The sequence below is a fragment of the Megalops cyprinoides genome, chromosome 8 (genome assembly GCF_013368585.1).
Source record: "Megalops cyprinoides isolate fMegCyp1 chromosome 8, fMegCyp1.pri, whole genome shotgun sequence".
NCBI lineage: Eukaryota > Metazoa > Chordata > Actinopteri > Elopiformes > Megalopidae > Megalops > Megalops cyprinoides.
In genome coordinates this window covers 13048093-13076090 of record NC_050590.1, presented here as the reverse complement: position 1 = coordinate 13076090, position 27998 = coordinate 13048093, and the positions used below count along the sequence as shown (strand labels likewise).

At 41.2% G+C, this 27998-nt stretch overlaps 1 protein-coding gene across 3 annotated transcripts; it reads left to right on the top strand.

Moving 5' to 3' along the window:
- Positions 1 to 4775: 4775 nt before the first annotated feature.
- On the top strand, positions 4776 to 22573 carry rbl2 (retinoblastoma-like 2 (p130)). 3 transcript variants are annotated; one of them, XM_036535197.1, is made up of 22 exons: positions 4776 to 5099; positions 6695 to 6825; positions 8405 to 8605; positions 8743 to 8807; positions 12202 to 12330; positions 13027 to 13187; positions 13914 to 13978; positions 14407 to 14584; positions 14973 to 15136; positions 15532 to 15644; positions 15796 to 15899; positions 16144 to 16281; positions 17019 to 17183; positions 17614 to 17728; positions 18122 to 18352; positions 18477 to 18736; positions 19046 to 19222; positions 19414 to 19485; positions 19701 to 19803; positions 20327 to 20547; positions 20833 to 20997; positions 21291 to 22573. In XM_036535197.1, the coding sequence occupies exons 1-22, from the start codon at positions 4962 to 4964 to the stop codon at positions 21459 to 21461; spliced, it is 3267 nt and encodes a 1088-aa protein (XP_036391090.1). In that variant the 5' UTR covers positions 4776 to 4961; the 3' UTR covers positions 21462 to 22573. The 3 variants fall into 3 exon arrangements, with proteins under 3 accessions (XP_036391090.1, XP_036391092.1, XP_036391091.1); XM_036535199.1 differs by lacking the exons at positions 4776 to 5099; positions 6695 to 6825; positions 8405 to 8605; positions 8743 to 8807 and adding an exon at positions 10209 to 10770 and having other exon boundaries at positions 21291 to 22572; XM_036535198.1 differs by lacking the exons at positions 4776 to 5099; positions 6695 to 6825; positions 8405 to 8605; positions 8743 to 8807 and adding an exon at positions 11511 to 11619 and having other exon boundaries at positions 21291 to 22572.
- Positions 22574 to 27998: the final 5425 nt, after the last annotated feature.

Below are 27998 nucleotides of genomic sequence, written 5' to 3'. Positions count from 1 at the left end.
CTTTGGAAAAGTCAGCAATAACTCAGGCAGCTAATGAATGTCACAGAAGCTGTAGATTTGACGCATGGGCTGTTTCTCCTCAGATCCTCTTTCGGCTGTTCCCATTGAGCAGTGTGGGTGCTTTGGCTACCTTTTACCCTATCTGTCACTTGTTGTGCAGGTCCCCTACCCCAGAGTGAAATTCTGGGTGGAGCCAAGGGAGCTCACCATATAGGAGAGTTTGTGACATGACTGTATGCATCACATGCTTGGATGTAAATATAGATATATCAAGATATATACTGTATATATTTTTTTTTCTTCAGAAGTGGATCTTCTCAAACTGAGTTGCACTTTAGTCTCATAAGTGCTCTTGCACACGTGTCCAGGTTGGTCTAACAGCAGGCATCTACTCCTTATTTGGGCTGAGCCCAAATGGGGATCAGACCCCCTACTGAGTGGTTAGGAGACTTGACAACAAGTGACTGCAGCATATGTGCGCCAAACACCACTCTTGTTAATGGAAGCCTGGCATAACAACCAGAAATAAAGAAAACAACGCTGTTTCATGTTGTAGTGGCACTGCTGATTAAATTTGAAATTCAGGTACAATTCCATGTTCTGAGGAATCATTTGAAAGAAAATTCCCATTGGCCAGTTTTGCTGGCACTTACCTCAGCTGAGTGGAGGTGTAGTTTACTGCAGGTTAACTTCATTGTCTGTGGCTGAGAGGGTGTAACCCTAGATGTCCTGTGCAGTGTTGTGCACTCTCTTCTGCTCACCATGAACTTGTGTGTGTGCTTTCGTGCTTTTTGTTCTCTTTTGTGTTATTTCATTTTGTTCGGGGATGTATACCCCATTTGTCTGTTTAATTTCGAATAATGTTGTGAATGAGCATCTGTGAGACAATCTTGCGCAGAGCACCATTCCATCAGTAGCATTGTATTACTCTCTCCCTCTAACAGCACACAGAGGAATCTGATGTAATTCAGTCTGTTTGGAGAGGCCTGATGACTTCCTGATCCCACTTTTGGCATCAGAGATCCAAACTGTGACAAACAGGTTTGTTACACCTGGGATCACAGTTAACGCCAATTGATTTGTTACAAAAGAAAGCCTGTGGTTAACTGTCATGAGCTGTTGACTGATTAAAAATGATGATGAATATGACTTATGAAGTTTTCATCTTTCTGATTTGAGTTATTGAGCTATAGTGTTGTGGTGTAGACCAGAAAAGAGAAAAGGTATTAATCAGTGTCTGTCTTTAGACGCTCTGGTTTCATCAGACACTGAGGAAAAGTGATAGGTGAAATGAGAAATCCCTTATCAACTTCTCTCAGGATTCATGATGGCATATATTATATTTAACTTACCAGGCTTTGCTAATCAAGTCAATACCTGCTTTTTAAATAATGCCTGCCTTTATTCCAGATTTATTTTTTCACATTTCCCTTCCCATTTTAAATTCCTTCCCAGTTATTTATTGCTGATGCATTTCAGTTTGACAGAGGGCCTGTGTGGTGTTGTGCAAATGTGTGCACATATATGTATCTGTATCTGTGTCCTTACAGTTCTGAGTCCTCCAAATGGTTCTCTCCAGTTGCTAATTTAAACCATGTAGAAGGATTGTGTTACCTGAATTGCATCCAGTTCCTTGGCTGTAGTTCAGGGTGTCATCGTCCTATGCAGATTTACTGGCCTTTATGGCATGTGAATCGGCTGATTTAGGGTCTGTGCATGTAATTTAGTCAACTGAAAAATATAAATATTGTTCCATCTTTAATTTGATAAATGGGTACTGTCACAATCAAGAGTATTTGGTGATTTTGGAAAGGGTACACTTTGGGAAAGATTACCAGAATTGTCAGATGGCTCTATAAAGAACAAAACCTGATAATAAAAGGTGGACTTTGGTATGTAGTGGAAAAGACCCTTGGTAATGATGCACAGACATCTCTTTTGTGTGAGGTAAATCAGAATCTGGAATAGACATTGGCTGAGAGTCATGTCAGCCCATCACCGGGTGTCTGCACCTTAATACAAGGGACTCATTATAGGCTGAGGCAGCCATGACTCAAGGCTTCCTCAAACACCCTGCTGCTGATCCACATGTTTGCTGGATTTAGCACAAGAGGTTGTCCATAAATATTGCTCCTGTAATGGAGGTTAAATGGCCCTTGAATAATGCTGAGCAGGTTGTGCTCTGCCTTTAACAACTTCTAATACATATTCCTGCATGTGTTTTTTTTCTGAACATCAATATGTGCTATGTCTTATTATGTCACTTCTCTCATGAATAGAGGTGGAAACAGGTTTAGATAATGTGCCTTATACTTCACTTAGTTAACTCACACTAGTACTGAACCAAGGCCAAGAATGATGTTTGAGTCCTTAAAGTTTTTGCTCACATGCTGTATGTGAGGTGTGCACTTGTAACAAAAAAGCATACTGGGGAGAATTTGGTCATCCAGTAAATCGGGACTAAGGACAGTGATGTTAAAATTAATTTCTGAAAGGCAGGTTTTCATTGCTGCACAGAATGGTCTTTCCTGATATGGAAAGTGTCCCATTCTTAATTTTGGTGTTAAACCCATTCATTCACTTTACAGCTCACGGAATGTATCATCATAGGCCTGTCTTGGCATTGTAAGCCAATACTGATGAAGAGAGACCACTAAAGTAACGCTTATTTTCAGAATGTTTTAGCAAGGTATTTATTCTAAGACTTGTCATTTGTCAGTGTCAGTATTGTTACACATAAAGGCTAGTATACCTCAGTGCTCAGTGCTGCTATACTTGGACAGGTCTTCTCCCTAGCCCTCCATTGGATCTCCCTGACAAAGGCTTCACCAGCATTTAATTACATATTAGATAGTCATCTAAAAGTGCATTTCCATAACTTCTGAATTCTAATTGCAGAATTTGAAGCAGTGCCCATATTTCTGAAACTAGCTATTATGGCCTATAACCAAACCTTGACCTTGTAACAACCCCTGCAACATCACACGGAAACAGAAGAGCATTTATCCTATGAACAACAGCAGAAATTCTCTGCGGTAAACAGCAATTTGGGATGTTCCCTGTGGTAATGTTTTTACCTGAAAATCTTGTCACTGTAAATGATTTTGTGCATTTTATTTAATATTTTTGGAAGTACACATGTCTCCATGACAAAAGTAATTGCTAATCTTGGGCAAAGGTGAAGTGGTCATAGGCCTGCCAGAAATAAAGAAATGATCACCAAATCCAAACGTACAACAAAGTATACTAATGCATTGTAATTGTTGCTGATAAAATAAAAAGCTGTTGTCTTTGTTTAATTTTTTTTTTTTTTTTTTTTTTTTTTTTGAAGCTTAATATTTTGAGAGTTGTTTTGAAATCCTTTTCTTTTGGACAGTTGCAATATTTGCAAGTTATGGTCTGTGCAGTTCAATGATGCTTCACGTAGTGGAAGAAAAGCATCATTGAAAGTAATTTGTAATTTATTGAATTACTTTCTGTGACGTTCTATAGAGCAAATGGAAAATTAATTATTTTTATTAAACATTTTCTCTGACAATGTATGAAGTCTGTCTGTTTATTAAATAAATTCATAAAATTTAAACATACATGTATATGGGGGTGGTAAGGACAGAATTATTGTTAGGGCAGTGCTTAAGCAAAGAAGTAACTCAATTTTGGTTATTTTTCTGTAGAAATGTCATCTATCTGTACTTACTACCATAGCACACAGTATTACGTTTACTGATTTTTGGTGATTGTTCCAAAGCACTGAGTAACAAAACGTTTGTTAGATTCCACAATTTATACCACTGATGATCAAAAAATTTTCAAACTATTTAAAGGGCAGAATTGAGTCATATAAAGTAGTTAGTTCCCCCCCCCCCCCCCCCCCCTTTCAAAAACTTTTGCATAAAACATGCACAAAAGTCACATTACGTCATGGGCTAGGGCTACAGATAAACATTTTGTGCGGCAATGGAATATTAGATTGTTTCCTTCCAGTTATCTTGTAGAGATTACAGTGATTATCAGATTGCAGTGAAATAAGTCTGCTACTTTTCAGACTGAATGAAGACTAAAAAATTGCGTAAATCAGAATTAATAACGCCATCTGCCAGAAATACTATGGAATAATAATTTTGTTTGTGTGCAGTGTGACGCTGCCCGGAAACGGCTATCCTTTGACATTATTCATTTATTTTGTTCACGTGAATTACTGTAAATTACTCCGTCACTGAACAGCGGGGGTACTTCTGTGAGAAATAATCCATTCAGGGCGCAGTGCGGGATTGAGTTCATATCAGGGCAGGCTCAGTGCCAGGTGAAAATACAGAGGGGTGCAATTGCAATCCACGGGAGTGCACAAAAAATCATAAATACTACGTATACATCGAGATATAAGGAGACAGCTGGGGATGCACTGAGGTCCGTCCCCCATAGCGCCGGGCCTGTTTCGGGGATACAGTGCGATCTAGTAATTCTATTTCTATGGTTTTTTTCCCCCTCGAGGCCGAACAGGGAGTCACAGATCTTAGTGAATTAGAGCATCTGTGACGAAATCTACACAACAGGAAGTTTACGTTTAGTTTGGTTTGAGTGACTTGATGGTTGTCCATTCCAAGTCTAGGACGCATTTTGGGGGCGGGTGCTGTATGAAACGTACGTTGTTTGTACTTACCCACTTACGCGAAGTATGTACGTAATCATCGTCTTTCTATGGTGTGTCACGCACCTACCGTAAGTCTGCGACACAAGGCAGCAGCTGTCACTCAAAGGACATTTAAATGGCTACACTGTACAGAACCGCATATCTTTATCGTACTGTACGAAAACAATGATCGGCTTTCCATTTAGCTTATACAGCTAAATTGAACGTTTTCTGCTATTGCTACAACCATTGCGTTACGTATTAACATTGAAGTGTTACTCCGAACTCTGTATTTTGTCTAGTATTAGCACCGTTGGCATAAATAAAAAAAATGAACGAAGAGGAAGAGACCTTGCACAAAACGAGACAGCGGTTTGAAGAGCTATGCCGAGCTCTGAATATGGACGAGGAGGCAAGCAATGATGCGTGGAGGAATTATGAAAATATTAACAAAAATTACACTTTAGAGGTAAGAACGACATATTTTCTAAGCTATAGCTAACCGATATTAACCGAACCGCTTTCACGACGCGCAGCAAGCGGTGTTTCTTTTTTCCGCTCAGTCTACAATGTTTCATTCCATATAAATCATAATATTACACAAATGAAAAATACGTGGTGCATTGAACAGTTAACTTAATTCGTCTTGAAATGTTTGGGTTGGCTGTCACGAAAGGGGGGAGGGGTCGGCCTTATGGTCCCGGTTTAAAGGAGACTTTAACGTGTCACCCTTACGACTTAGCTGACGTGATATAGCTAGATACCTTTGGTTACTTTGGCGATCAAAATGGAATAAGTGGATTACTGTGAAACAATAAAGTTACGCTTTCTTAATCTGTAAGGCCAGAACAGCAGCAGCCGATTCTGGGGGAAAAACACTGCACGGTTTTTTAATGGTATTGTGTTGTATTTATTGTATTGTTTGTATTGTATAGTACTGTTTGCATTTATGTTTTACTACATCCGCACCAAGAGAAATTCCTTGTACATTTGTACTTGTCGAATAAAGTTCTGATTCTGATTCTAACGTCACAATTTTAAGAATTCATTATTACGGGATTAATAATTTAGTTATCACCCATTATTCAAAGTGAGTGTATAGTCAATGCAACTATATGCAAAGATCGCAGTTTCAAATGGGATTGTTATTTATTATTATTTTGACAGTACCCATTCTTCCAGTCAAACACAAGCAACGGGTGCAGTGCTTTGGTATTTTATCCCCCGTTAGAGCAGTAGATGGTGTACCTGGGCTGGGGGGGGGGGGGGGGGCACAAAAAGTCATAAATACTATGTAGACATCGGGATATAAGGACCCCTAAGCACCCCCACAGCGCCAGGCCTTCTGTGTCCAATGTACCGATTTGTCCTGTGGGAAAAGCAGTAAGGTTTATGCATTAAGATAACTAAGCATGGTTATGGCTAAATTGAGGACAACATGCGAAAGGCACCTCTGTTGAGAGAATTAATAGAGTTATCTTAATTGGCATCCTTACTGTTTTTGCAGAAGTCTTCAAATTTTAGGGCAAACTTTAGGGCTTCCTTTAATTCTTAATGTGCTCAAAATATGTTGTTTCATTTCACTACGCCCTTGTTGTGTAATGGACATGGCTAACAGGAAATCAGAAAAGGAAACATTCTACTAATTTAATGTTTATGCTTTTATTACACTGGCATGTTTTCCGTGTTAGCCCTTCTGCCAATTGAATCCACAACTCTAAATATTCAAGATTACATTGTCAAAATGTAGATTAATGATTCAGAAGACAAATATAATTATTAAATAGAAAAAAATCTTGTATAGATTGATTTTGGTAAATGATATCTATGAGGAATCCATCAGAGATAGTGATCAGGTTAATTCATATGTAAAAGTGGTGGTGGTTAGTAGGTACCACTAATAGATTTCATCTATACACATACTGAATCCTATTTGAAGTTAACGTGACAGGAAAATGTGTTGGTAACGCATTTAACTTTATTTTCAAAGTGCCTTATGTGTGTTGCCTAAGCATGACACTTGTATGTCTCTCCCCCTTCTACCTCTTGTCTGTGTCTCTGCAGGGCAGTGAACTACATTGGTTGGCCTGTGCTCTGTATGTTGCTTGTAGGACATCAGTTCCAACTGTGGGTAAGGGGACAGCTGAGGGCAACTATGTGTCTCTGACCAGGATCCTGCGTTGCTCAGAACAGAGGTTAGTTTGCTTTTCTCAAAAGCATTAGAATATTTTATGATGCCTACCAGTTCTTGCAAAAGTGAGTAGACTCACTGTAGATAATTGTAGACACTTTGCAATTGTAGACACTTTGACAAAAGGTGATACATGTTACCCATGCTGCCTCTGACACTTGATCCAGAATTGATCAATCTAGGTATCTCAAGTCTCACATATTTAGTTATCTTAAACGCCTTCACTGTAACATCTGATAATCTCATGCTTTTATTTTTATTTATTTATTTTTGCCAAATTATGGTTATCTCCATGCAGACTTAATATTCATGTGATATACAGCTGGAATAAATTGCAATCTTAAATCCTGAGAGAATTTCAGTCGGTTTAAAGAGATATGCTCAAAACTGAAGTTGCTTGTTGGTTTTCCAGTCCTCACAGGCCTGGGTTCTTTCCTCATGTCCTACCCTGAACATGACACCAAATGTCATACCTTGCACGGACCTTCAGATATCTGTGAATCTGTTGCCGTAACAGAATAGGTGGGACTGATTTAGTTTCTTGTACTGGAGACTTGGGTTCCCTTGTGTTACAGCCTGTGTATTTAGGTCTCTGTGCATTTAATAATGTAACCATTATGTAAGCATGATATGCTTCAAACTTATTTTTAAGAACTGAAATGAAGGCAAATTTTGAATGCACAAAGTCATGAGTTCAGTGGTGACTAAAATAAAACATAATAAATACAAATATAAAATGTGAATGAGTATATAATATATAACACTGTCATGGTCCAGACTGAGTCAGTTGGGTTGCTTGTTTCAAGTACAAGCTGAGACTTACAGGCCAGACTTGAGCCAGGGCTATATCACTGACTGGGGTAATGACTGGTGGGCCATAGTCACAAGACACAACTGGTCTTGTTCTGGTGGGGTTGGATACATCAGCCAAGGTCATGCCATCACCCTGCTCAGTAGTAGCCTATGCTTTTATGTTACCTAGATGAGGTCAGCAGGGGCTGCACCTCTCCATTTACCCTCCTGTGGTTCACTCTTCGATGTGTAGTGGAAAATTAGCTGTATGTGAGTATGTCAAAGATAGCATGCGTTGTGCTGGAGCACTCCTGTGCAAGTGCAGAATGGATTGGTGTGGAACGGGATGATGAGCAGTCAACAGGAGGTCAACAACACAACAACTGGGGTAATAAAAATATTTATTGACAGCTGACAGACAACAAATAAAACAAAAAACTATTTACAACAAGGAAAGAAAAAAAATAATAAACCAACAGCAATCAGGCAAGCTAGTGAAGCAAGCATAATGTGTGTATGAGTAGTGAGTCCAAATTCAGGGTGGAATAAGGGTAAACGTATAAGAATAAATTAAAGAAAACACCTCAGATTTGTTACGTATTAAAGATGTAGCCAAATCTGGACCATATGCTGGCGTGTGTTGTGTGGTAGGGTGCTGAATGTTCATCTACATGTTGTGAAACTATTTTGTTTTTCAGTTGTTTTGAAAACTTGTGGACATCTTGACAATACCATGTTGACGGTATGCTGAGCTCCCTTCATACTTTCTTCTTGTCTTTCTTTTGTGCCAGCCTGTTTGAGTTTTTTAGCAAGATGAAGAAATGGCAGGACATGGCTAACCTGCCACAGGAATTCCGCCAGCGTACAGAGAAACTTGAGAGGAACTTCACTGTGTCAGCAGTCATCTTCAAGAAGTACGTCCCCATCTTTCAGGACATCTTCAGGGCACCTTCGGAGGACCCACCCAGGGTGCACAGGAGCCGCAAACAGCGGTATGTTTGTATGTAGTGTATTTTTGTCCAAGGGAGACATTATTATGCATGTCATCAGACACTTTTTAAAGAAAAACTCACAGAGGTGAGTATAACGTACAGTAGATTGCAGCTCAGGTCTTTACATCTTTCCTCAGGCGTCATCCCTGTACAGTCTCAGAGGTCTTCAACTTCTGCTGGATCTTATTTGTCCATGCCAAAGGTGAGTGGGGATTGACAGGAACAGTTTCAGTAATTATGTTTCAGAGTTTACATTTACATTTATTCATTTAGCAGACGCTTTTATCCAAAGCGACATAGTGCATATAGTGGGCAAACAGGCACAGGCACAAGGGCAAGATGTGTACATGTCATACAAAGCAGATAGTGCTGAAGCTGAACACAAGGTCAGTGTAGCAAGACAGAGCTAATCTGATCTAGGGGTACAGAGTTGTTTTTATATAGGTCTGAGAGGAAATAAAATACATCCTAACCTTATTCCCATTTTTAGAAGCAATCAGATTAGGATATGAGGAAGAATAACACTAAAATTAGACTGAAAACACACACACACACACACACACACAAATGCTTATATAAAATATTGATATATATATATATATATATATATATATATGTGTATAAAAGATAATGGTTTGTTGTTAAAAGAGGCTTACCACATTTGTCTGAATAGACTTTTATTCAGGAACACTTGGCATCATACATTTACTGTATAACCTCCATAACATTTACTGTGTTTATCTACTTTATAAATTGGATGCCTGGCTAGAATATGTCTGGCTGTGTAACCATCTCATCAGCATGGAGGCAGGGCTTCCCGCATCATAGGCTATAGACAGACTCTGGACAGTAGAGAAGTGTACAATGGGATTCTGTAGACCCATTCCTTGGGCTTAATTACAGGAGTGTTTTTTTTTCTTTGTGATGGCTGCTAATGGGGGCTGTGTCTGTGGCAGTAGAGCCATACTCCCTCTGAGTGACGAAACAGGGCAGAAGGCCCGGTCACATGCACACTCTCCACAGCCTGGGCATTCTGGGACTTGCACAGGCTTGTTGGCGTCAGCTGGAGACTGCAGTTGTTTAGAGACACAAGTGGATTTGGCAGTCTTTTTTTTCCATGTGCATTGATTTGCTGCAGTTTCTCGGTAAGAGGCCCTTCCACATGACAGGCACTGCTCATGCTTTTCACACAGCTCTGCTCAGGGAGTGAAGGTAATACAAACTTAGACTGAAGACTGAAGAAGTGTGTATGTGTGTGGCCATACTGTGAGTTACTTCTGAGACATTACCTTTTTGGGTCATCTAACTACGGGATTTAATGTGGAATTTTCATGATTTTGTGTTTTTGTTTAGATTGCTTTATAGGTGAACTTGAGTTTCTTGTGCATTTAGTTTCATTTTTATTTTTCTTATTGTGGAATGGCAAGTGAACATCGCTGGGGTGTTTAATGTTCTTGCAGCCTTCTTTGTGGTGACTAACAATACTGTATTGATTTGACCCTGCATATTTGTTTTTCTGTAAAAGAGATTTTTTACATTATGCATTCATTTTTAAAAATCTCATGCTTGCAACATCCATGCAACTGATTTTGTCTGCTTCTTAAACTATACTGTAGTAAGCAGGAGTCTGGTATTGTATATAGATGTAGGTAGAGAATCTATGCCAGTATTCTGCATTCATACTTCAGTGGCCATAAACACAACTGATACTGTAGGTATCACATCATTCAACAGAGTTATTTTCATTGTGCTTATGTTCATGAGACAGTTTTGTTTCCTTAATGCTCCCCAGTTGACTGCCTTTTCAATGCAGACTAATTAATGCACACTTCAGTTTCTGCCTGAGGAAACTCAGAAAACAGCAGGGATCAACCTCACCCCTAGGGGGCCCCCTGGTTTCCTCTGTATATGTCTGAGTTCAGCCTGTCATGTTTCCCAGCCCACAGACAGCCCTTATCATAGCAACCACTCGCCGATGACAAGTTGAGGCTTGTCTGTGAGAGGGCCTGTGTTCTGCAGGGCCAAAAGGCTCAGCTCCCTCCCTCCTCCTACAGCCTGCACAGCTGTTCAGTCCAACCTGCAGAGTGCTGTCACTGTCTTCCCCTGCACTGTGGTTTTTAGTTATTTTCATCTCTGATGGCTTGCTTTGGCGACTTTGAGAAGATGTGAGTAGAAACTGACATTGCCTAGGCATGTAATACTCGTGTCTTTTGTGTCCATATTCAGGTATTACATTTCAAATTGAGGTGCTGATAATCTGCATAACTGTTGTGAAGTGGCATGCACGTGCAATGCATGTACATTTCAGTAAGGATTAAGAGTGCAAGATTTTCACTATATATTTAATATGTCAGGGTAGGAGGGTTGTTTTTCTTGTGTTCTAATTAGATTCACATATTATGTGAGTGCTAATTTTTGCTTTTAGCATGTAGGAGACTGTAGCTTGTGATCTTTATAGGTAACACAATCTCTGTTTGGTGGTCTAGTTTAAAATGTCAGTGGCTTTCAAGTCGAAATCAGATTGAGTGTCATTTTGGGACCTTTGTTGTGTGACAAAAAGTTTGAATGTTCAGTAATGGATGCTGGTGTGTCTACACGAGAGCATATGGCAGGTCTTAGCCAGTGTGTTCGGAGAGAAGGCAGTGTGCTGCATAGATAAGAGCCCATGACAGAAGCTGCCGGCATGCTGCTGTGTGGGTGTGGCAGGAAGAGGATTGCCCTCTATGAATGAGGACACCGCGTCCCTAAACGTTGCCGTTCAAACACTCCTGCACACATCCTGTTCGCTCTGTGTAAAGTCAGCTTGCGTCTTCCTCATTAAACCGCTGATGCGCAAAGCCAGCCTCCTCTCGAGGGGGAAGTGGCACATCATTGTGAGAGAGATCAGAGAAATACAGTTAAGCAGTTGCAAAGCACTGAGCATAGTTGCGTGTTGCAGGATGTATCAAAGGAAGTAAAAAACATGCATGAAGTGCTGTAATTTATAACCAACAATTCTGCATTGTACAGAAGAGGTACGTCTTTGTGCAAGGGTGAGACAGGGTTCATTCTTGGGTGAGCAGGCAAGGATCTCTTTTTTTTCATTCTGTCAATGTAATCTTATTCTAAGGTGTGCAGGGCTTCAGTCTGCAGTGCTTCTGTGGCAGGCCCATCTGATCTGTCCTTCAGGGATAGCTTGGAGCCCGGCCAGTGCTCCTTAAAACTCCTCTGAGAGATGTGTAGAGCAGGAGGAAGGGTTTGATTCCTGTATTCTGGCCATATAATTAGTAACTTTATCTGCCCACACTGGGCCCAGGAACATAGTGTTCATAGTGTACAGGTTCATCTTGGATCTCATTTAGCTGGAACATTCATGGCCATATTCTTTGATGTTTTTATTTTCATGCTGTTGATTTTTGCTAGATTTTTTTGTCCCTGATTTGATCTACTGTATGTCCGTGCATCCATCTACATATTCCATTCCTTCAGCCTGCACTGTGGGGGTGGACATATTAGTCATGAGATCAGATGGTGCCAGTAGGGAGGGGGTTGGCATTGGATCAGGAGATTTGGGTTAAGCCTTTGCCAGGCTTCGTCAGCTTCACTCTCTGTTCCAGGGAACTTCCCCATGATCAGCGATGACCTGGTGAACTCCTACCACCTGCTACTGTGTGCCCTTGACTTGGTCTACTGCAACACTCTGTTGTGCTCCAGCCGCAAGGAACTGCTCAACCCTGCCTTCGCAGGTACCGTACCTGCTCTTTTTCAGCAGGGAGATCTAAAGTCACACCACTACATGAATCAAGCAAGCCTGTCTCCATTACTGTACCTCTTCAGGAGACAGGTAGTGAGTTTGTGATAAGTGTAAGTGTTGCCGAGGGGCCAGACGACTGTGTCTGTCTTTCAGGCTCCAGGGAGGCAGGCTGACAGTAACCTGGCCTGATAAAGAGGACATGTGCAAATAATTAGTGCTGAGGAGAAGAAAGTTTCCACTGAGTCAGCAGTGTCCCTGAGCTTTTTCACATGAGACCTGCAAGTGCTGTAGAGAGTCTGCGGGGGATGGGACGGTAGTAGGAGGTAGACAGAGAGAAACTGTAGATACTGTACTCATACTTACCTCCAGACACATGTCCACAAGTGCTGGTAAGTGCACTATTTATATTGAGGCAAGAAGAGAGGGTCTAGCACATTCAAATAAAATGCACTCTTTCACACAGGCATATGGACACATCCATATAAGCGCACTCTGACAAAAATTGGCTAAGCGATTGTAACATAATGATAACATAATTGGTGGAAATGTTTGTGGAATGTAAGATGGAAAATTTCTGTGTGACTAGGACATTAAAAATGGTGATACTGCGTGTGTGCTGCTTTTGCTTCTTTGCGCGTATGTGTGTGTGTGTGTGTGTGTGTGTGTGTGCGTGCATGTGTCTACACAGGCCTGCCTGAAGACTTTGGCAGTAAGGACTTTAAGCCAGGCCCAGGCCCGCTGTGCTTCATTGAGAAACTGTGTGAGCTGCACGATGGCCTGGTGCTGGAGGCCAAGGGTGTGAAGGAGCACTTCTGGAAACCGTTCATCAAGAAGCTCTTTGACAAAAAGGTGGGTTTGTGCTGGTCTGGGATCTGTTCTACAGCATGCCAACACATTGGACAGGAGACAGAATATCAGTAGGAATCTGTATGGTATCACACTTGTGAGGGCACATGGATACAAAACACACCATCCACATAAGGATGTTTAATATAGAAATGCCATGCTCTGTACAGGGGTCTGTATCAGATTTGCTCTGCAGGGAGAGCTGTGAGGAAAGGTTAGACAAAAAGAGAGGACTCTACTGAAAGGAGAGGGCTTTTGTTATGGACAGATGTACAGTAGCTTTTATTGGAAGGTATTAGAATAAATTATAATATGAAATAATGTATGGCACTCTTAACAATATATTGTTGACTTAATGTGTGTGTCATACTGATTAACACTTAATTTTTAAAAAATGTAACGCATACTGTAACATGTATAATGCACTTGTAGTGGAACAATGAAGCTGTCTCACTAAAGGATGCAACAGTGGTACCCAAACAAATATTCAAACCCACAACTTTTAGGTTTCACTTCCTGTGCTCCTACCATGCACAGCGCACACAGCTCAAAATTTTTTGACGCCTGTCAAATAAATTAAAACATATTCTTGACTTCGTACTGCGCTTTTCCCTGAACTGGTTGCCGTATTACCCAGGCATAGAGACTCCCAACTACAGTTACAGTGGAGTGTACCACATTTCTCATTTTGTTTTTCCCCCTCACTTTGAAATCTTATGTTTTCTACAGATTCTCAAAGGAAAAGATGAAAACCTGACCGGCTTCTTAGATCCAGCAAATTTTGGCGACAGTTTGTAAGTACTTTCATGTTATGTGCTTCTGTGCTGGCATAAGCTCGTAGTTTTGTGAAAGTGTGTGTGATTGACATGAGCTTAATAGTACCTACAATAGTTCGTTTTTGCATATGATATTCCTGGTAAAGAGGTGTACACATTCAAGCACAAAGTAATAGTATGAACAAAGGTGAATGGAGAGTAATTGTGATGTCATTTACTACTTTGTTCGTTCTTGTTCAGTGCTGTACCCTTCCTCAGAGTTGTGTTCTCTTCCTGTGCTTTGTGGAAAACAGTGCTTAGTGGCTGTGTAAAATATTGTAGTGTAGCTGAAATTTGCCGCCCTCTTGTGGCCACTCTCAGGTCTGCATTGCCATTCCTCAAGTGGCTGCATGCACACTGTCATTGTGTGTGTGTGTGTGTGTGTGTGTGTGTGTTTGTGCACACAGTACAGCTTTAGGTCGGGTGTACGAGGAACACGTGCTGTCCACAGGCAGTCTGGATGAAAGGATTTTTCTGGGGGACGGTGCCAAAGAGGACATTGGCACCCCGGGACACTGTCATTGTGCTGGGGGCACAGAAAACACAGAGCGGCCAGCTCACAGCCTCCACAGCACAGCACAGACGGTGAGATTATGAGGAGCACAGCTGCTATATAAATGGGATACTGTAGACAAACTGTTAGACATACCATATATACACTTTCTCTGTTTGAGGAGGTCAATGGCAGTAATTAAAATTCCCTTCTGGGAGTGGGGGCAGCAGTGTAGCATGGTGGTAAGGAGCAGGACTCATAACTGAAAGGTTACTGGTTAGATTCCCCACTGAGGCACTGCAGCTGTACCCTTGGACAAGGTACTTAACCCAGAATTGCCTCAGGAAATGTCCAGCTCTGTAAATGGGTAACGTAAAATTGTAACATAATGTAAGTCACTCTGGATAAGAGCATCTGCTAAATGCCAATAATATAATGCAATGCAATGTAATGTAATAACGCCTCTCTTGTGTTCTGCAGGCATCAGCTCTTAGAGTTGCCACCCCTCTAACTGGCCGTAAGTACATGCAGGACAACAGCATGGGCACCCCAGTCTCCATGGCAATGCAGAGTGTGGGACGTTTGCACAGTCTGCTGACGGGGCTGAAACACGGACCCAGTGAGAGACTGGCCAGCATGCTCAGGTCTGTACACAGTTACTAACACACAAATCAGCACCATCCACATATATACAGACCTCATAACATAAGCACTGCTTCACCCCCAGCAGGCTTATTCTGCTCAGAGAATATCACCTGTATACCTTGTGTTTTTTTTTTTTACTTTTTTTTAAACTTTTAAAATGTTTAAAATGTAACAAAAACACAATGGTAGAAATGTCTCCAATATCCCATATGTTTATTTTATTGTAGTTTTCTACAAGTATTAAGAGCTTATGTTTTGAACAGCCACTGCAAATGTGTTTAGAAGTCCTACCTAATGAATTAGATAATTACCTAGAGTATTTCAGGTGGAAGCTTGCAGAACGGTATTGTGGATGCTTGCCACTGTAACAGTGCTGGTTGTGTTTCTGGTTTAGGGCCTGTGCCAGAGACCCCAGTGAGGCCATCTCAAACAGACTGAAGGACATGTCCGAGATCTTCTGCCAACACTATGAAGGAACTCGGGAGGAGAACAGTGGCTTGGCCAAAGGTAGCCAACATAGTTCAACACAAGACACAGCATTTGGGCAATGTGTGTTATTTCCTGTTGAAGTGAGCAGGAAGTATTCTTCGTTTTTACGGAGAGGATTGTTGTTTTGTGTATGTTGTGATTATGTTTCAATTTCCCTGTTCCTATGTAGATATTGGAGTGAAATATTTCCGGCTGGCTGAAGCTCTGTACTACAAGACCTTGGAGGCTGTAATTGATCAGGAGAAGAAGAGGCTGGGTGATAGTGATCTGTCTGTGAGTCTGCTGTCTCCTGCTGTATTAGCATGGAATATACACACACACACAAACACGTGTGTATATGTGTGTGTATATACATATATATACACACACACACACACACACGCATGTACACGCACCATTGTTTCATTACGTTTTTCATTATGTTTTTTGTTGTGTCATGATGTCATGAATTGACTGGAGAGAACTTAAGTGAGGTGTCAGGAAAGTACAGAAGAGTGTCTCTGTGTCTTTGCTGTAGGGGATTTTGGAGCAGGATGTGTTCCATCGCTCTTTGCTTGCCTGCTGTTTGGAGATTGTAATTTTCTCATATCGCCCTCCCGGGGAATTTCCCAGAGTAATTGAGATCTTTGACCTGCCTCCGTTCCACTTTTACAAGGTAAACATCTTAATGCCACCAATACATTATTTATAAAACATTATCAACAATATGTCATTGTTTTCTATAATGGAGGATGCAGAAACCTGCCTTTGGACAACTTTGTTGTCTGCTGCACATTGCCCCCTAGTGTTGAACACCCACAGGCATAAATTCTCAAAGTCATTTAATGCTCAGTCTTGGGCACAAAGCAAAAGCCCCCTATTTCACTCATCCTGGTATGAGTTGACTTGAAAGAATACTCATCATTCTAGTTGAAATGTCAAAAGCCTCTCATTTGTACTCTCCACCGAAACATGAGAATGAAGCAGCTCTTTCATCACAGCAAGTGGAGGTCCTTTTACACCCATGCCTGTCTGCTGTCTTGTAGAGCAGTGTTTCTCAGTCCTACTCCTGGAGGCCCACTGTCCTGCATATCGTCTATCTATCCTTGCTCCAAACACACCTGATTAGTGTGATTAACATACTCTTGATTAAATCAGCTAATCAAAAGTGCCACTGATGAGTTCAGTCAGGTAGGTAGAGCAGGGAAAGATGGAAGACATGCAGGACAGTGGGCCTCCAGGAACAGGATTGAGAAACACTGTTGTAGAGTATTGCTGAACTCTCAGTTTGTGAGTGTGAGTGGGGTAAAATTCTTGGTCCACCTGATTGTCAAGAAACAGTTTGTCATCTGTCCAGAGCTTCTTTTCGGAGTGAGATTGAGTGACACCCATAAACTCTGTGTTGTACTGCAGGTGATCGAGGTGATGGTGAGGGCGGAGGAGGGGCTTTTTCGTGAGGTGGTGAAACATCTGAATCGTGTGGAAGAGCAAGTGCTGGAAAGCCTGGCCTGGAAAGGGGGTTCTCCTCTGTGGGACAGTGTCAGAGCTGCCAAGAACCGTGTGCCTGCATGTCAGGAGGTCAGAGGCTTCACTTGTCTTTACATGTCATCAGTTTTTTGCTTAGCAGAAACCCTTATCTACATATAATCCATGAATGCTTCTTAAAGCTTTACTGAAGCAGTTGAGAGTAAAACGGCATCCTCTCTGGGATTCAAACCTGCCCAACCTTTGTGCTTAATCACTACTCCACACTGCCCCCCCAACACACACCTCACACATACATACTATTACTGTTGTCTGTTTACTGTTAACAAACTACAGCATCTACAGTACAATTTCATCAGGACAGAGTATCATATACAACAGCTCATATGCATATAATATAATAGTAAACTGCAGAAAACCACCCATGCCCACAGGGCCTATGATAAGATTTAGATTTAGATTCAACCTATTGTTATCATTAGAGTTGGAAATATGCCAAACGACTGTTGTCTGTATGTTCCAGGTGATGCCCCCCCAACATTTTGAGGGTGCTGATGGGAACAGCAGTACAGGGAGCACACCGCTTACCCCCAGTCGTCTGAACGAACTTCGTGCAAATGCTGCCGGAGCAGGGAAAGGTCTGGACACATAGGCAGTGGGATGACACTGTATTCACATGAAACTTCTGCCTGGTCTATGCAACCAATACTGAAGACTCAAGTTATGATTAAAGCTCGTTCTCTTTTCTTGCCTTGTAAAATGATTCTAGCCCAGGCCTTATCAGTAGGATTTTCTTCACACTCAGAACAGGCCACAATGAGATTAAGGATTAGAGATTAGAGTAGTTAAAGTTTTTCATTAAAGACAATGATTAGTCAAATTAGGTGGTCACATACCTGCAAATACAGGGATTAGTGGCCCTTATCCAGACTAACATATCTCAGATGTCTATATTCACTTGCAGTAAAACAGTGTAACTAAAGGCCCATTGCAAGAAAAGTGAACACTGAATTTCTGTCTTCCCCACCTAGTGGTTTCTGCTTCTCCCACCACCCTCCACGACCGCTACAGCTCACCCGCTGCTGGTTCAGCAAGGAGACGGCTGTTTGTGGATGGCGAGACAGCCTCTGACCCCGCCACCCCAGTCAGAGTCTCACAGTCACCCCTCATTAGCACCATTGCTGCAGGCCAGACTGTGGTCACCATGGCAACAGCCACTGTCACTGCCAACAATGGGCAGACTGTCACCATACCTGTGCAAGGTAATGAGTAACCCCATATTAAATCACCATTTACATCATTTGCCCTTGAGGCTATTATCTGTAGTGTGACTCAGACTATAGTTCTGAAATATTCACATTGTTTCCTGTGCTTAAACCTCTCCAGGGATTGCAAATGAGAACGGGGGCATCACTTTCATCCCAGTGCAAGTGAGTGTAACGGGACAGGGTGGCAGCACCCTGCAGCCCCTCACAGCACAAACCTTAGCTGGGACATTAACTGCACAACAGCTTGCTGGTGGTACCCCTCAGGTCACAGCTCAGAACAGCTCCTCCAGTGGACAGCAGGTCAAGAGGGTTATACCCCAGAGCCCATCCACAAACAAGCCACAGAGGACTGGGTCCCTCTCCCTCTTCTTCCGCAAGGTAAATTGTTCTCTCACTTGGCCAAACTGATTAGCGAGTTTGGTCAGAGAGGCACAGTTCCATCATGTCTAATTGAGCCTATTGACAGTTTATTGAGGGAATCCCTCTTTAGCTCTGAAAGTTCAATATTACTTTACCCATTAACTGAATGTCTAACATAGACTTTAATTGATAAATGTAACTTTGATGTAGCTTTGATACCCCTGCCCTTATGTAGCTGTGTAACATAGCCCTGTGTCCAGAATTGGCTAGTATTCTGCACTGTGATGCTACTGTGATGACTGATACAGAACCACCCCTATGTGCCAGGTGTATCATCTGGCCAGCGTGCGTTTGCGGGACCTATGTGCCAAGCTGGACATCTCCACAGAGCTGCGTCGGAAGATTTGGACCTGCTTTGAGTATTCGCTCGTCCATTGCACCGAGCTCATGCTGGACCGGCACCTGGACCAGCTCCTCATGTGTGCCATCTACGTCATGGCTAAGGTGAGGGCTGTCATCCAGCCTGACCAGGGTTGAGCACAGAAGCTCCCACTTTCTAAGCTTTATCCTAATATGGTATTGAACCATCTGTTTTCTTTCCCAAATGGAACTGAATTGTGTATTTGAGTTATATGGCAAGTGTCTTATGTTTTTATTGTAAGTGTCGACACACACTGTGTTGGGCTGTCCTGCAGGTGACCAAAGAGGACAAGTCCTTCCAGAACATAATGAAGTGCTACAGGACTCAGCCCCAGGCCAGCAGCAGTGTAAGTGGGATGTCGAGGTTGCCCTGGTTGCAGTTGGAATGATTGATGTGGTGCTATATGGTAGGATTAAAGACTGTACCATGAGTGCTTAGTGTGGTGCTGTAGGGTACATTAGACAATGTCCAGAGGGGGTGGCTTTGTTTTCATTTAGGTTTAAAGAGTGTCCTGTGTGAGATTGACAGATGGTTTGAGACAGTGCTGTGTCCTTCTTTCAGGTGTACAGAAGTGTGCTGATCTCAGGGAGGAAGAGGCGTCACTCAGGCAGCAGTGAGAGTGGTGCCAGGCAGAGCTCCCCCTGTGAGGCTGGCCGAGAGCGCGGTGAGAGAAGCTGCAGAGTCTCACACACGCGCACGCGCACGCGCACGCACACACAAACACGCACACACACACACACTCACACACACACACACACACACACACACACACACACACATACCTACAGGATACAAACGTCCACATACAAAACACCACACTGCATACATGCAAATGCTTTGTTATACAAACGCACAGTAAGAATATTCATTCATGCTCAAAAAATGAAGTACTGAGGTAGTGTTTGTTGATGCCTAATGAGTTCACTTTACAACTGGTTGCTAATTTTCACAGAAAACAGTATTGGCTCTGATCCAGGAAACATCAAACACAGACCCATATTAATAGTGGCCATGAAAATACGGTGCTGAATCTGAAAGAGAGTAAAGTCCACACAATACTGAAATACAAATTCACAAATCTTTCACTTGTACATAGTCAGGGCAAGTGAAAATGTATTGGGATCAAAACATATGGTCTGTTCAGAATGTGACTGTGAGTGTACTGAGGTGTGACTCTCTCACCCTAGCGAGTGAAGACAGCAGTCCAGTCCCCATGCGTTCCAGCAGTACTTTGCCCATCCCGCAGCCCAGCAGTGCCCCAGCCACTCCTACACGTCTTGCCGGGACCTCCGCAGAACAGGAAGGGGAGGAGAGAGGAGACCTCATCCGCTTCTACAACAACATATATATCAAACAGATGCGCAACTTCGCACTGCGCTACTCCACCACCTCGCCGTCAGCCTCGGGGGTGAGCACAGCCAAGCAGGGTCATTAACAGCAGTCATACATTCATACATGCAGCACATACCTTTTCTGCTCAAGTTTTACTTCTCATAAGTCCTCACACAACAGTGCCATAGATTATATTGCAAGAGTTGAATCAAGTGTTATGTTTTACACTGATCAGCTCTTAGAATTTGTAGTAATGAAGCTACATATGTCAGTGAGATTTTCGGCATATCCCTTCTTGTGTCAGGCTGGTCTATGGGCATGGTCTTCTTCATGTATTTTAATGAGATGTTATGGGTTACAGGTGGAGGCTCCGCCCCTCTCTCCGTACCCTTCCCTGCGTACAGGATCTCCACGCAGGGTGCTCCTGTCCCATAATCACTCCATCTACATCTCTCCACACAAGAATGGCAGCCCCCTCTCTCCCCGGGACAAGATCTTTTACTACATCAGCACCAGCCCCTCCAAAGTGAGTGCTTAAGGCAAAGTGTTGTATGGTACTGCATGTGCTGCAGGGCAGCAGTGTGGTGTACTACTCATAGAACAGTTCTTTAATTGTAATTGCTCTACTTTTTTCTTGAATTAGCTCAGTACATATCTAGTTGTGCAGACTCAACCTGTGTGACATATAGATATGACCAATGTTATTGCTGGGGTCTGAAGCATGTATAAGGTTTAAGGTGATGCCTTCTCATCTTAGGGAACTATTCTGAACTGGACCCACAGTAGTGCATTAAACAGTCCTTCCTCTCCATCTCACAGCGTCTGCGAGAGATAAACAGCATGATTCGGACAGGGGAGACGCCCACCAAGAAGCGCAGCATGGTGCTGGAGGAGGGCGGCCAGTCGCCAGCCAAGAGACTCTGCCAGGAGAACCAGACAGCCCTGTTGCGCCGACTGCAGGACGTGGCCAATGACCGTGGGTCCCACTGAGGCTGGACATACCTGACCCTAGTCCTCAGCTAAGCTAGTTCTCAGTATTTTTTCATGTTTTTCTGTTTTAATTATCTCCCCTGGTCTATCATTCTGTGCATTACACACCATGCCCCATCAGTGTGCTTTCAGAGAGAAAGAGCTCAAGAAATGCCCTTTAAGGCTCAGGCTTCTACCATGCAGTTGTGACACCAAAGGCATGACGGGATACCAGCAATGTGCTGCCAGACTGCTGGCTAGGCAGTGCTGCAAACGTTCCTGGTAGAGTAGAGCCTCCAGCTCTCTAGCATCACATACCAGCCATGTGTCAAGCCTGACAACATTTTAGGTGACAGCCTTACCCTAAATGGAAACAGAGCAAGCACAAACACAAAGCAAGTGGTGGTGAATGTCATTGTGTAAGGTAACAAGTAAAACACATCCCTGTAATTTTGGTGGTTGGCCTATGCATACTTCATTTGTTGTACACCTGAAACATGGTTGTTATGAGGCTGTACATTCTCCTGAAAGCTGTCATGAATTTCACCATCAAGAAGAGAGTGACCATCATTATCAAAGCACATGAGAGAGAATACTGTGTTCATTCTTTAAGCCCCACACAAGGTCTGGCATTGGTACATGTTTTTTTTAATTATCAAAGCATTACATGATAAACATGACTTAAAAAATAATAATATTTTCAGAAGGAACAATTTTTTTCCAAAGTTAGAAAAAGCTTTTGTGAACAGATTTTATATGGTAGCTTATCTTTTAAGCTGTGACTTTATATCAAACTGTATCATATGCTATTTTTTGTAACTATAGGTGTGCTAGAGACCTGTAACCATTTATTGTTAACTACCCCATAAATGTAGGTAGATGTTTTTACTTAACAGCAATACATCTTCTATACTTGCCCTGTGTACTCAAAACGCCTATGATCACTTTCTCTTTAGAAACTTAGAACTGCTGTTATCTTCTCAAAGTACTTTGTTACGATTTGTAAATCTACTGAGAGTTTAAGTACCTCCTCATAACTCTGTAGACATATGTACATTCCTGTAAATAAGATGAGTTTATAGTAATCAGTTCAACTGCAAGTGCCTTTTCTCTCTGCTTTTATGCTGTTTAAGATTTACGTATGTCTTGCAGTGCATCCTTCAATGTAATTTTGACTAAAACAGGTTATTCTGCTTCTAACAGGAACCCTTTAAACATCTTGTAATCTTTCTCCATTAATAAAAGAGAATAAAAGAATGCAAATTTTCTGTGTTCTGGGAACTGTAGATGTAGTCTTGCTTGCCAATGTGTATTTTGTGTGTACATGCAGTACAGGTATTTGAAGTAAAATGTTTTGGAAGACATTGGAAAAATACTTGACGAATAGCAATTAACTGTCTCCAATGAAATGTGGTTGCTATGGCTGCTTAGTGCATGACAAACATTTCTACAAGTGTTTATCAGTAACCAAGTCATGACACACCATAAAGTTAAAACTAAACTAATGTTGCTTGGCAAACTGGTTACAATAGGCCAGGGTTAGTAACTAATGTAAACTGAAACTTAAGACATGGAAAGCTATACACACATATATGCAGATTGGGTCCAACAGGAAGTCTGGGCTGTTGTTATGGAAACCTTTAGGCTCTGCTCCACAACAATGCTATAGAGGAGGTATTTAGGTAAAGGTTACCTTAATAAAGATCCAGACTCTTAAGGACAGCTTAGACTGAACATCCGCCCAAGGGTTTGGACCTCCTGAAGTGCTTGATCCAAGAGGGATTAACAGGGCCGCAATATGGGTTGCAATACAAGCAAAGGTGCAATAGTTGTGGACCCTTCCAAAAAGCCAGAGGAAAAACCAGAGGCAGCAAGTTCAGCTGGGGGGGACTCAGAGGAAGAAGCCAAGGGCACATCTGAAAAGGACAAAAATGAGAAAGAGGAGGTCTCCAGCTGAAAACTGGCACCACTCATCACTCTTCCACTTCATACTCACCATAAGGCAAGGATATATTACATTTATATTTATTCATTTGACAAGACACTTTTATCCAAAGCAATTTACAAAGTAAGCAGACAGAGTACAACACAATCTCCGAGCTGGTCTTGTCAACTGTATTCTAAATTACTACTGATATCTTATATTTTCTCTTACAGAGTCTTATATCAATTATGCGTATGAATTTTGGCAAATACAAAAATCCAAGTTTTTTTTTAAACAATCCTCAGTGGTACTTGTAACTGTGGATTATTTCATTTCAAATGATCAGCCAATACTGGCAATTGTTAATTTTCTCACTAATGCACCATGGTATGACTTTTAAAAATCCATCCATTCAACCCATATTTGACACTGAATGACTCTGAATGTACATACTGAGGCACACATTTTTCATACTGTAAAACTTTTGAGGCCTGAAATGTGTTTACATCATTATACAATGTATGATGATTTCTATTTCAAAATGTAAATGTTTCCATTAAATTGCTCGGATTTAATTCCTCTGTTCATTTCAGACTTTGCACAGATTTATCTCTCTGGGATGATGAAACTCCATGGTTGACCAGAGGGGAAATGACCACACTGGACAGCTGACGGTTTTGGGTGCTCAGCCCTTTATTAGTCAGACCTCATCAGTGCCAGACCATATCTTTAATTCAGCATGATCAGTCCAAGATCCCTTGTGCCACATGTAAATATTTGATGTAATAGTTTAAATGTAATTGTTGATAATTTCTTTAGACCTAATTGTTTGCATAATTTATGTTACAACAATAAAGGACATGAATGAACTAACATGCAAAATGGTGAAATCTTTTTCCATTTAATTACAATAAAAGCTGTTTGAAGTCTTAAAGACATTGGAAGTCCAGAGTGGATTCTGAGGGTATAATCAGAACAATGAAGAACGTCTGTTTAAAAATGGTCACATTGTACATTCAACTGGATACACATCTAACTGTCCATAAATATTGGGCATTTAATTTGTACAGTATTGCAAAGTATGTATACATTATTCACAAAATGATTGCTGCAGCAACTCCATTTGTGTAACTTTTCATTTAAATACAGGCTTTTTAATATATGTTACAGGCTGAAAATGTTACGTTTCACAGTATATGATATTGATTATTTTTGGTAGGTGCAGGGCATGTTTTTCATTAACAATCAATTATTGTCCAACAAAACAACAATGAATGTGGATCAATCGAGGAATGAAATAGGCTTAATTCCATGCCAGTTAAATTAGTTTCGCTCTGTGTATCTCTAAACAACGACGTGTGTTCAACGTACTTACAGAAGAAATAACAGAAGTGATTAGCAGGTACATGGACATTACATGGCATCACGAACGGCCCAGTCGACATGGTGGAACAGGTACACGAAAGAACAAAGGAATTGTGAATAGGTAGATGCTAAAAACAGCTGGCACAAGAAGGAGTATGTATATTGGGGTTTTGCTGAATGCTCTCGCCCCAGGACGTTACTGTGAAATTCTGAAGTACTGTATGCTAATCCACCTCAAGAAATACAGTACTTTATAAAGCCGGATTACTTCCACAGAATATAGCTCTACGATGTGCCAACTCGTATTCGTTCACTACTCAAAAATACGGGACAGGATTTAGCAAACGCTAAATGCCGAAGGGTGGCGCTATTGCGACGTCGGCAGACCATTAAACAATCAGTCGTCTGAATTAACCGGCTAACAGAGACCATGTCGAAAAAAGTGTATCAAATCTGAGTATTCAAGGCCCTGAGAACAATGGAAAATAAGCATGCTTTTTAAGGATAATTTGTTTTAACTAACCTAAGGAGGCATCCGTAAAGTAAAGTCCTTAATGTTGTTGTTTTTTATGCCCATTGCGGTCCATATATGGATCTCATATTTGCATACTGGAACTGGAGGTTCACTAGCAATAACGTTAAGGATCATGGTAATTGATCACAGTCCTGTCAAATACTGTCCCGCTGAGATTTGAAAAATTGATAGTTGCAAGTGATACCTATCTTAAAGGCTGACATACTCAATACAAAGGTCCAAGCTTCACGAAATATTTTGGTAGCATATTTTGCTTTGGAACATTACTTGATCAGTTTTTGTGAAGCAATGTGGGCCAAAATGGTAAGGTTATGTCCATGTTTTATTCTTTATAAGTGCGTTGGTTTCCTTAAGTTTGCGGGGGTTTTTTTTACGCTGAAACATAAACCCCCTTAGTAGCAGGGACAAATATTTATGTAGCTACCTATGGTTTCAGATCTATGCTAGGTGGGTTTTCTCAGCTTTCTGCCTGTCACCTGAGTGCACGAAATGAAATGTCATTGTATATTATTTTACTTAAATAATGGCCTGTGAGTAGCCATATTGTAGTCAGCTTGTAAAATGTTGTGATCGTATAGCTTTGAATTTAGAAAGAAAGTTAAGTCTACCACAGCATGTTTCCATTCTAACTCATATGTCACATAAGCACACACACTAAATACCTACTTTTTGACGTTCAGTGCAACACAAAGATGTTGCTACAAAAGAGTGTGGTTTTTTGTTGTAGGCGTGCATATTATAGAAATTGGAATTTTCAAGTGCTAGATTACTAATATCACATATTACCACATGTCAAATGCTTTCAAATGTAAACATTTTTAGTGTGGACAATTTCAGTGAGTAACAAGTTAAATAAACCTGAGACTTGACTTGAATGGCCTTTACACACTCATTGTATTTAGGTGAACAGGGTTCTCAGAAATACCCTCAACAGAAAGTGGTTCTGTGTAAACATGGGTATTAACCTGTCTTTGTGTATATGTTCTTGCACATTCTGTTATATCTTGTAGTTTGATATTTCAGGCATATATATTTAATATAACACAGTAACAAATAATTTTTTTGATTTCTTTCAGCTAAAACCAGATTTAAAGCGGGAGATTCAACTAATCATGTGAAAAGAGACTACTGTAAAAGTTTGACCATGATACGGACGACCACAAAACCATGACTGCATTATGGTAAAGCTTTTTTCCTACTTCCCCAGTGGAAAGAAGTTCCAGGATTTACATATGAAAACACAATTTTTCAGCCTTCAGTTACCTCAGTTATGTTTTGGTGGTTAAGACTTGGGGTGGAGGTGAATTCAGAGTTATTAAATGTGTAGAATGAGACATTGACTTTGATGAGCACAGATATTTCTGGGTCCAGCTGGAATATAAACTGTAATGGCTTGGCCTCTGATTTTTATAGCTTGGAGCTCAGAGCTTTGCCCACATCACAGAGGGCCTGGCTTTTCAAATATGGCTTTTCTGATATTTCATCTATGCCCATGCTAGAACTCCCTGCAGCTGGTCTGGGATGATTGGATTTTGGCATTCTACAGGTTTTTTTTTTAACTCTGCAAATGCACTTAACACGTTGACATGTTACAATTAGATTACATTTACACACTGCCACACACAATGTGGGAAATGATAGGAAACCTATTCTTTCAATCACACCTCTAAACATTACATGTTTAAAGTCAGGGACATGTCCAACCTGATGTTTAGTGGATTCTCTGATGTCACAGTAACTGCGCTGCACAGCTGGGTACAGGTTACAGGGTTATGGCTACACTGCATTATAATCCAATGCAAAGTGTAGGATTCCATTATTTACTATGATGCCATAACTAACGTTATTGCTAAACCTGTTCTCAAAGTACCATAGAAAAGTTTTCATATGTTCTTTCATTGAGTATATGTATTTCCTTTTGCAACCACAGGGTGGCTCTGTGACTTTATGACATTGCACCCTCATATTTCATTGGGACACAAAACTCAGGTTTCAGTACAAAAATACAGATTCTGATCCTTGCTGTTATTTAGACTTATGTTATCTTATTTATAAATAAAACTTTGATTTAAAAAAAAAAAAAAAAACAGTGGACTCAGGTATTCAGGTGTTTTTTTTTCTCTCACATTCTACAGGAGCACATTTACATTTACATTTATTCATTTAGCAGACGCTTTTATCCAAAGCGACGTACATAGGTTACAGTTCTTTATAATGTTATCCATTTATACACCTGGATATTTACTGAGGCAATTGTGGGTTAAGTACCTTGCCCAAGGGTACAGCAGCAGTGTCCCAGCGGGGATCGAACCAGCAACCTTTTGGTTACGAGTCCTGCTCCTTAACCACTATGCTACACTGCCACCCACTGATGGATATAAAAAATAAATAGCCTAACAATATACACCAATAAATAAAAGTTTTTTATTTTTTAGAAGGTCTATCAGAGGGTGCTCCTGCTGCATGTGAGAGAAAAACACCTCAGAGTCCACTGCCCCCCCCCCGGTAAACAATATACCCATTAGGTTCTCCTTGGGTGTGTATGCACAAATGTTTCCAGAGTTAAAGGTCTGAGCTTTTCAAACATGGCAGCAGGCACAGGAGATGCAATTAGACAGTCTAATTTAGCACTGTATACCATGCCACTAGGATGCTAAAGTGTAGGAAAGTGGTGTTTGATTGACAGTATGATAGTATGATAATTGGTATAGTTTATTGTCTTGCTAACACATGT

Coding starts and splice junctions, on each gene's coding strand:
- rbl2 (XM_036535197.1), top strand. CDS start 4,962: ATGAACGAAGAGGAAGAGACCTTGCACAAAACGAGACAGCGGTTTGAA. Junction 17,729..18,121: donor TGCTGCCGGAGCAGGGAAAG/GTCTGGACACAT, acceptor TTCCCCACCTAG/TGGTTTCTGCTTCTCCCACC. Junction 18,353..18,476: donor TGTCACCATACCTGTGCAAG/GTAATGAGTAAC, acceptor AAACCTCTCCAG/GGATTGCAAATGAGAACGGG.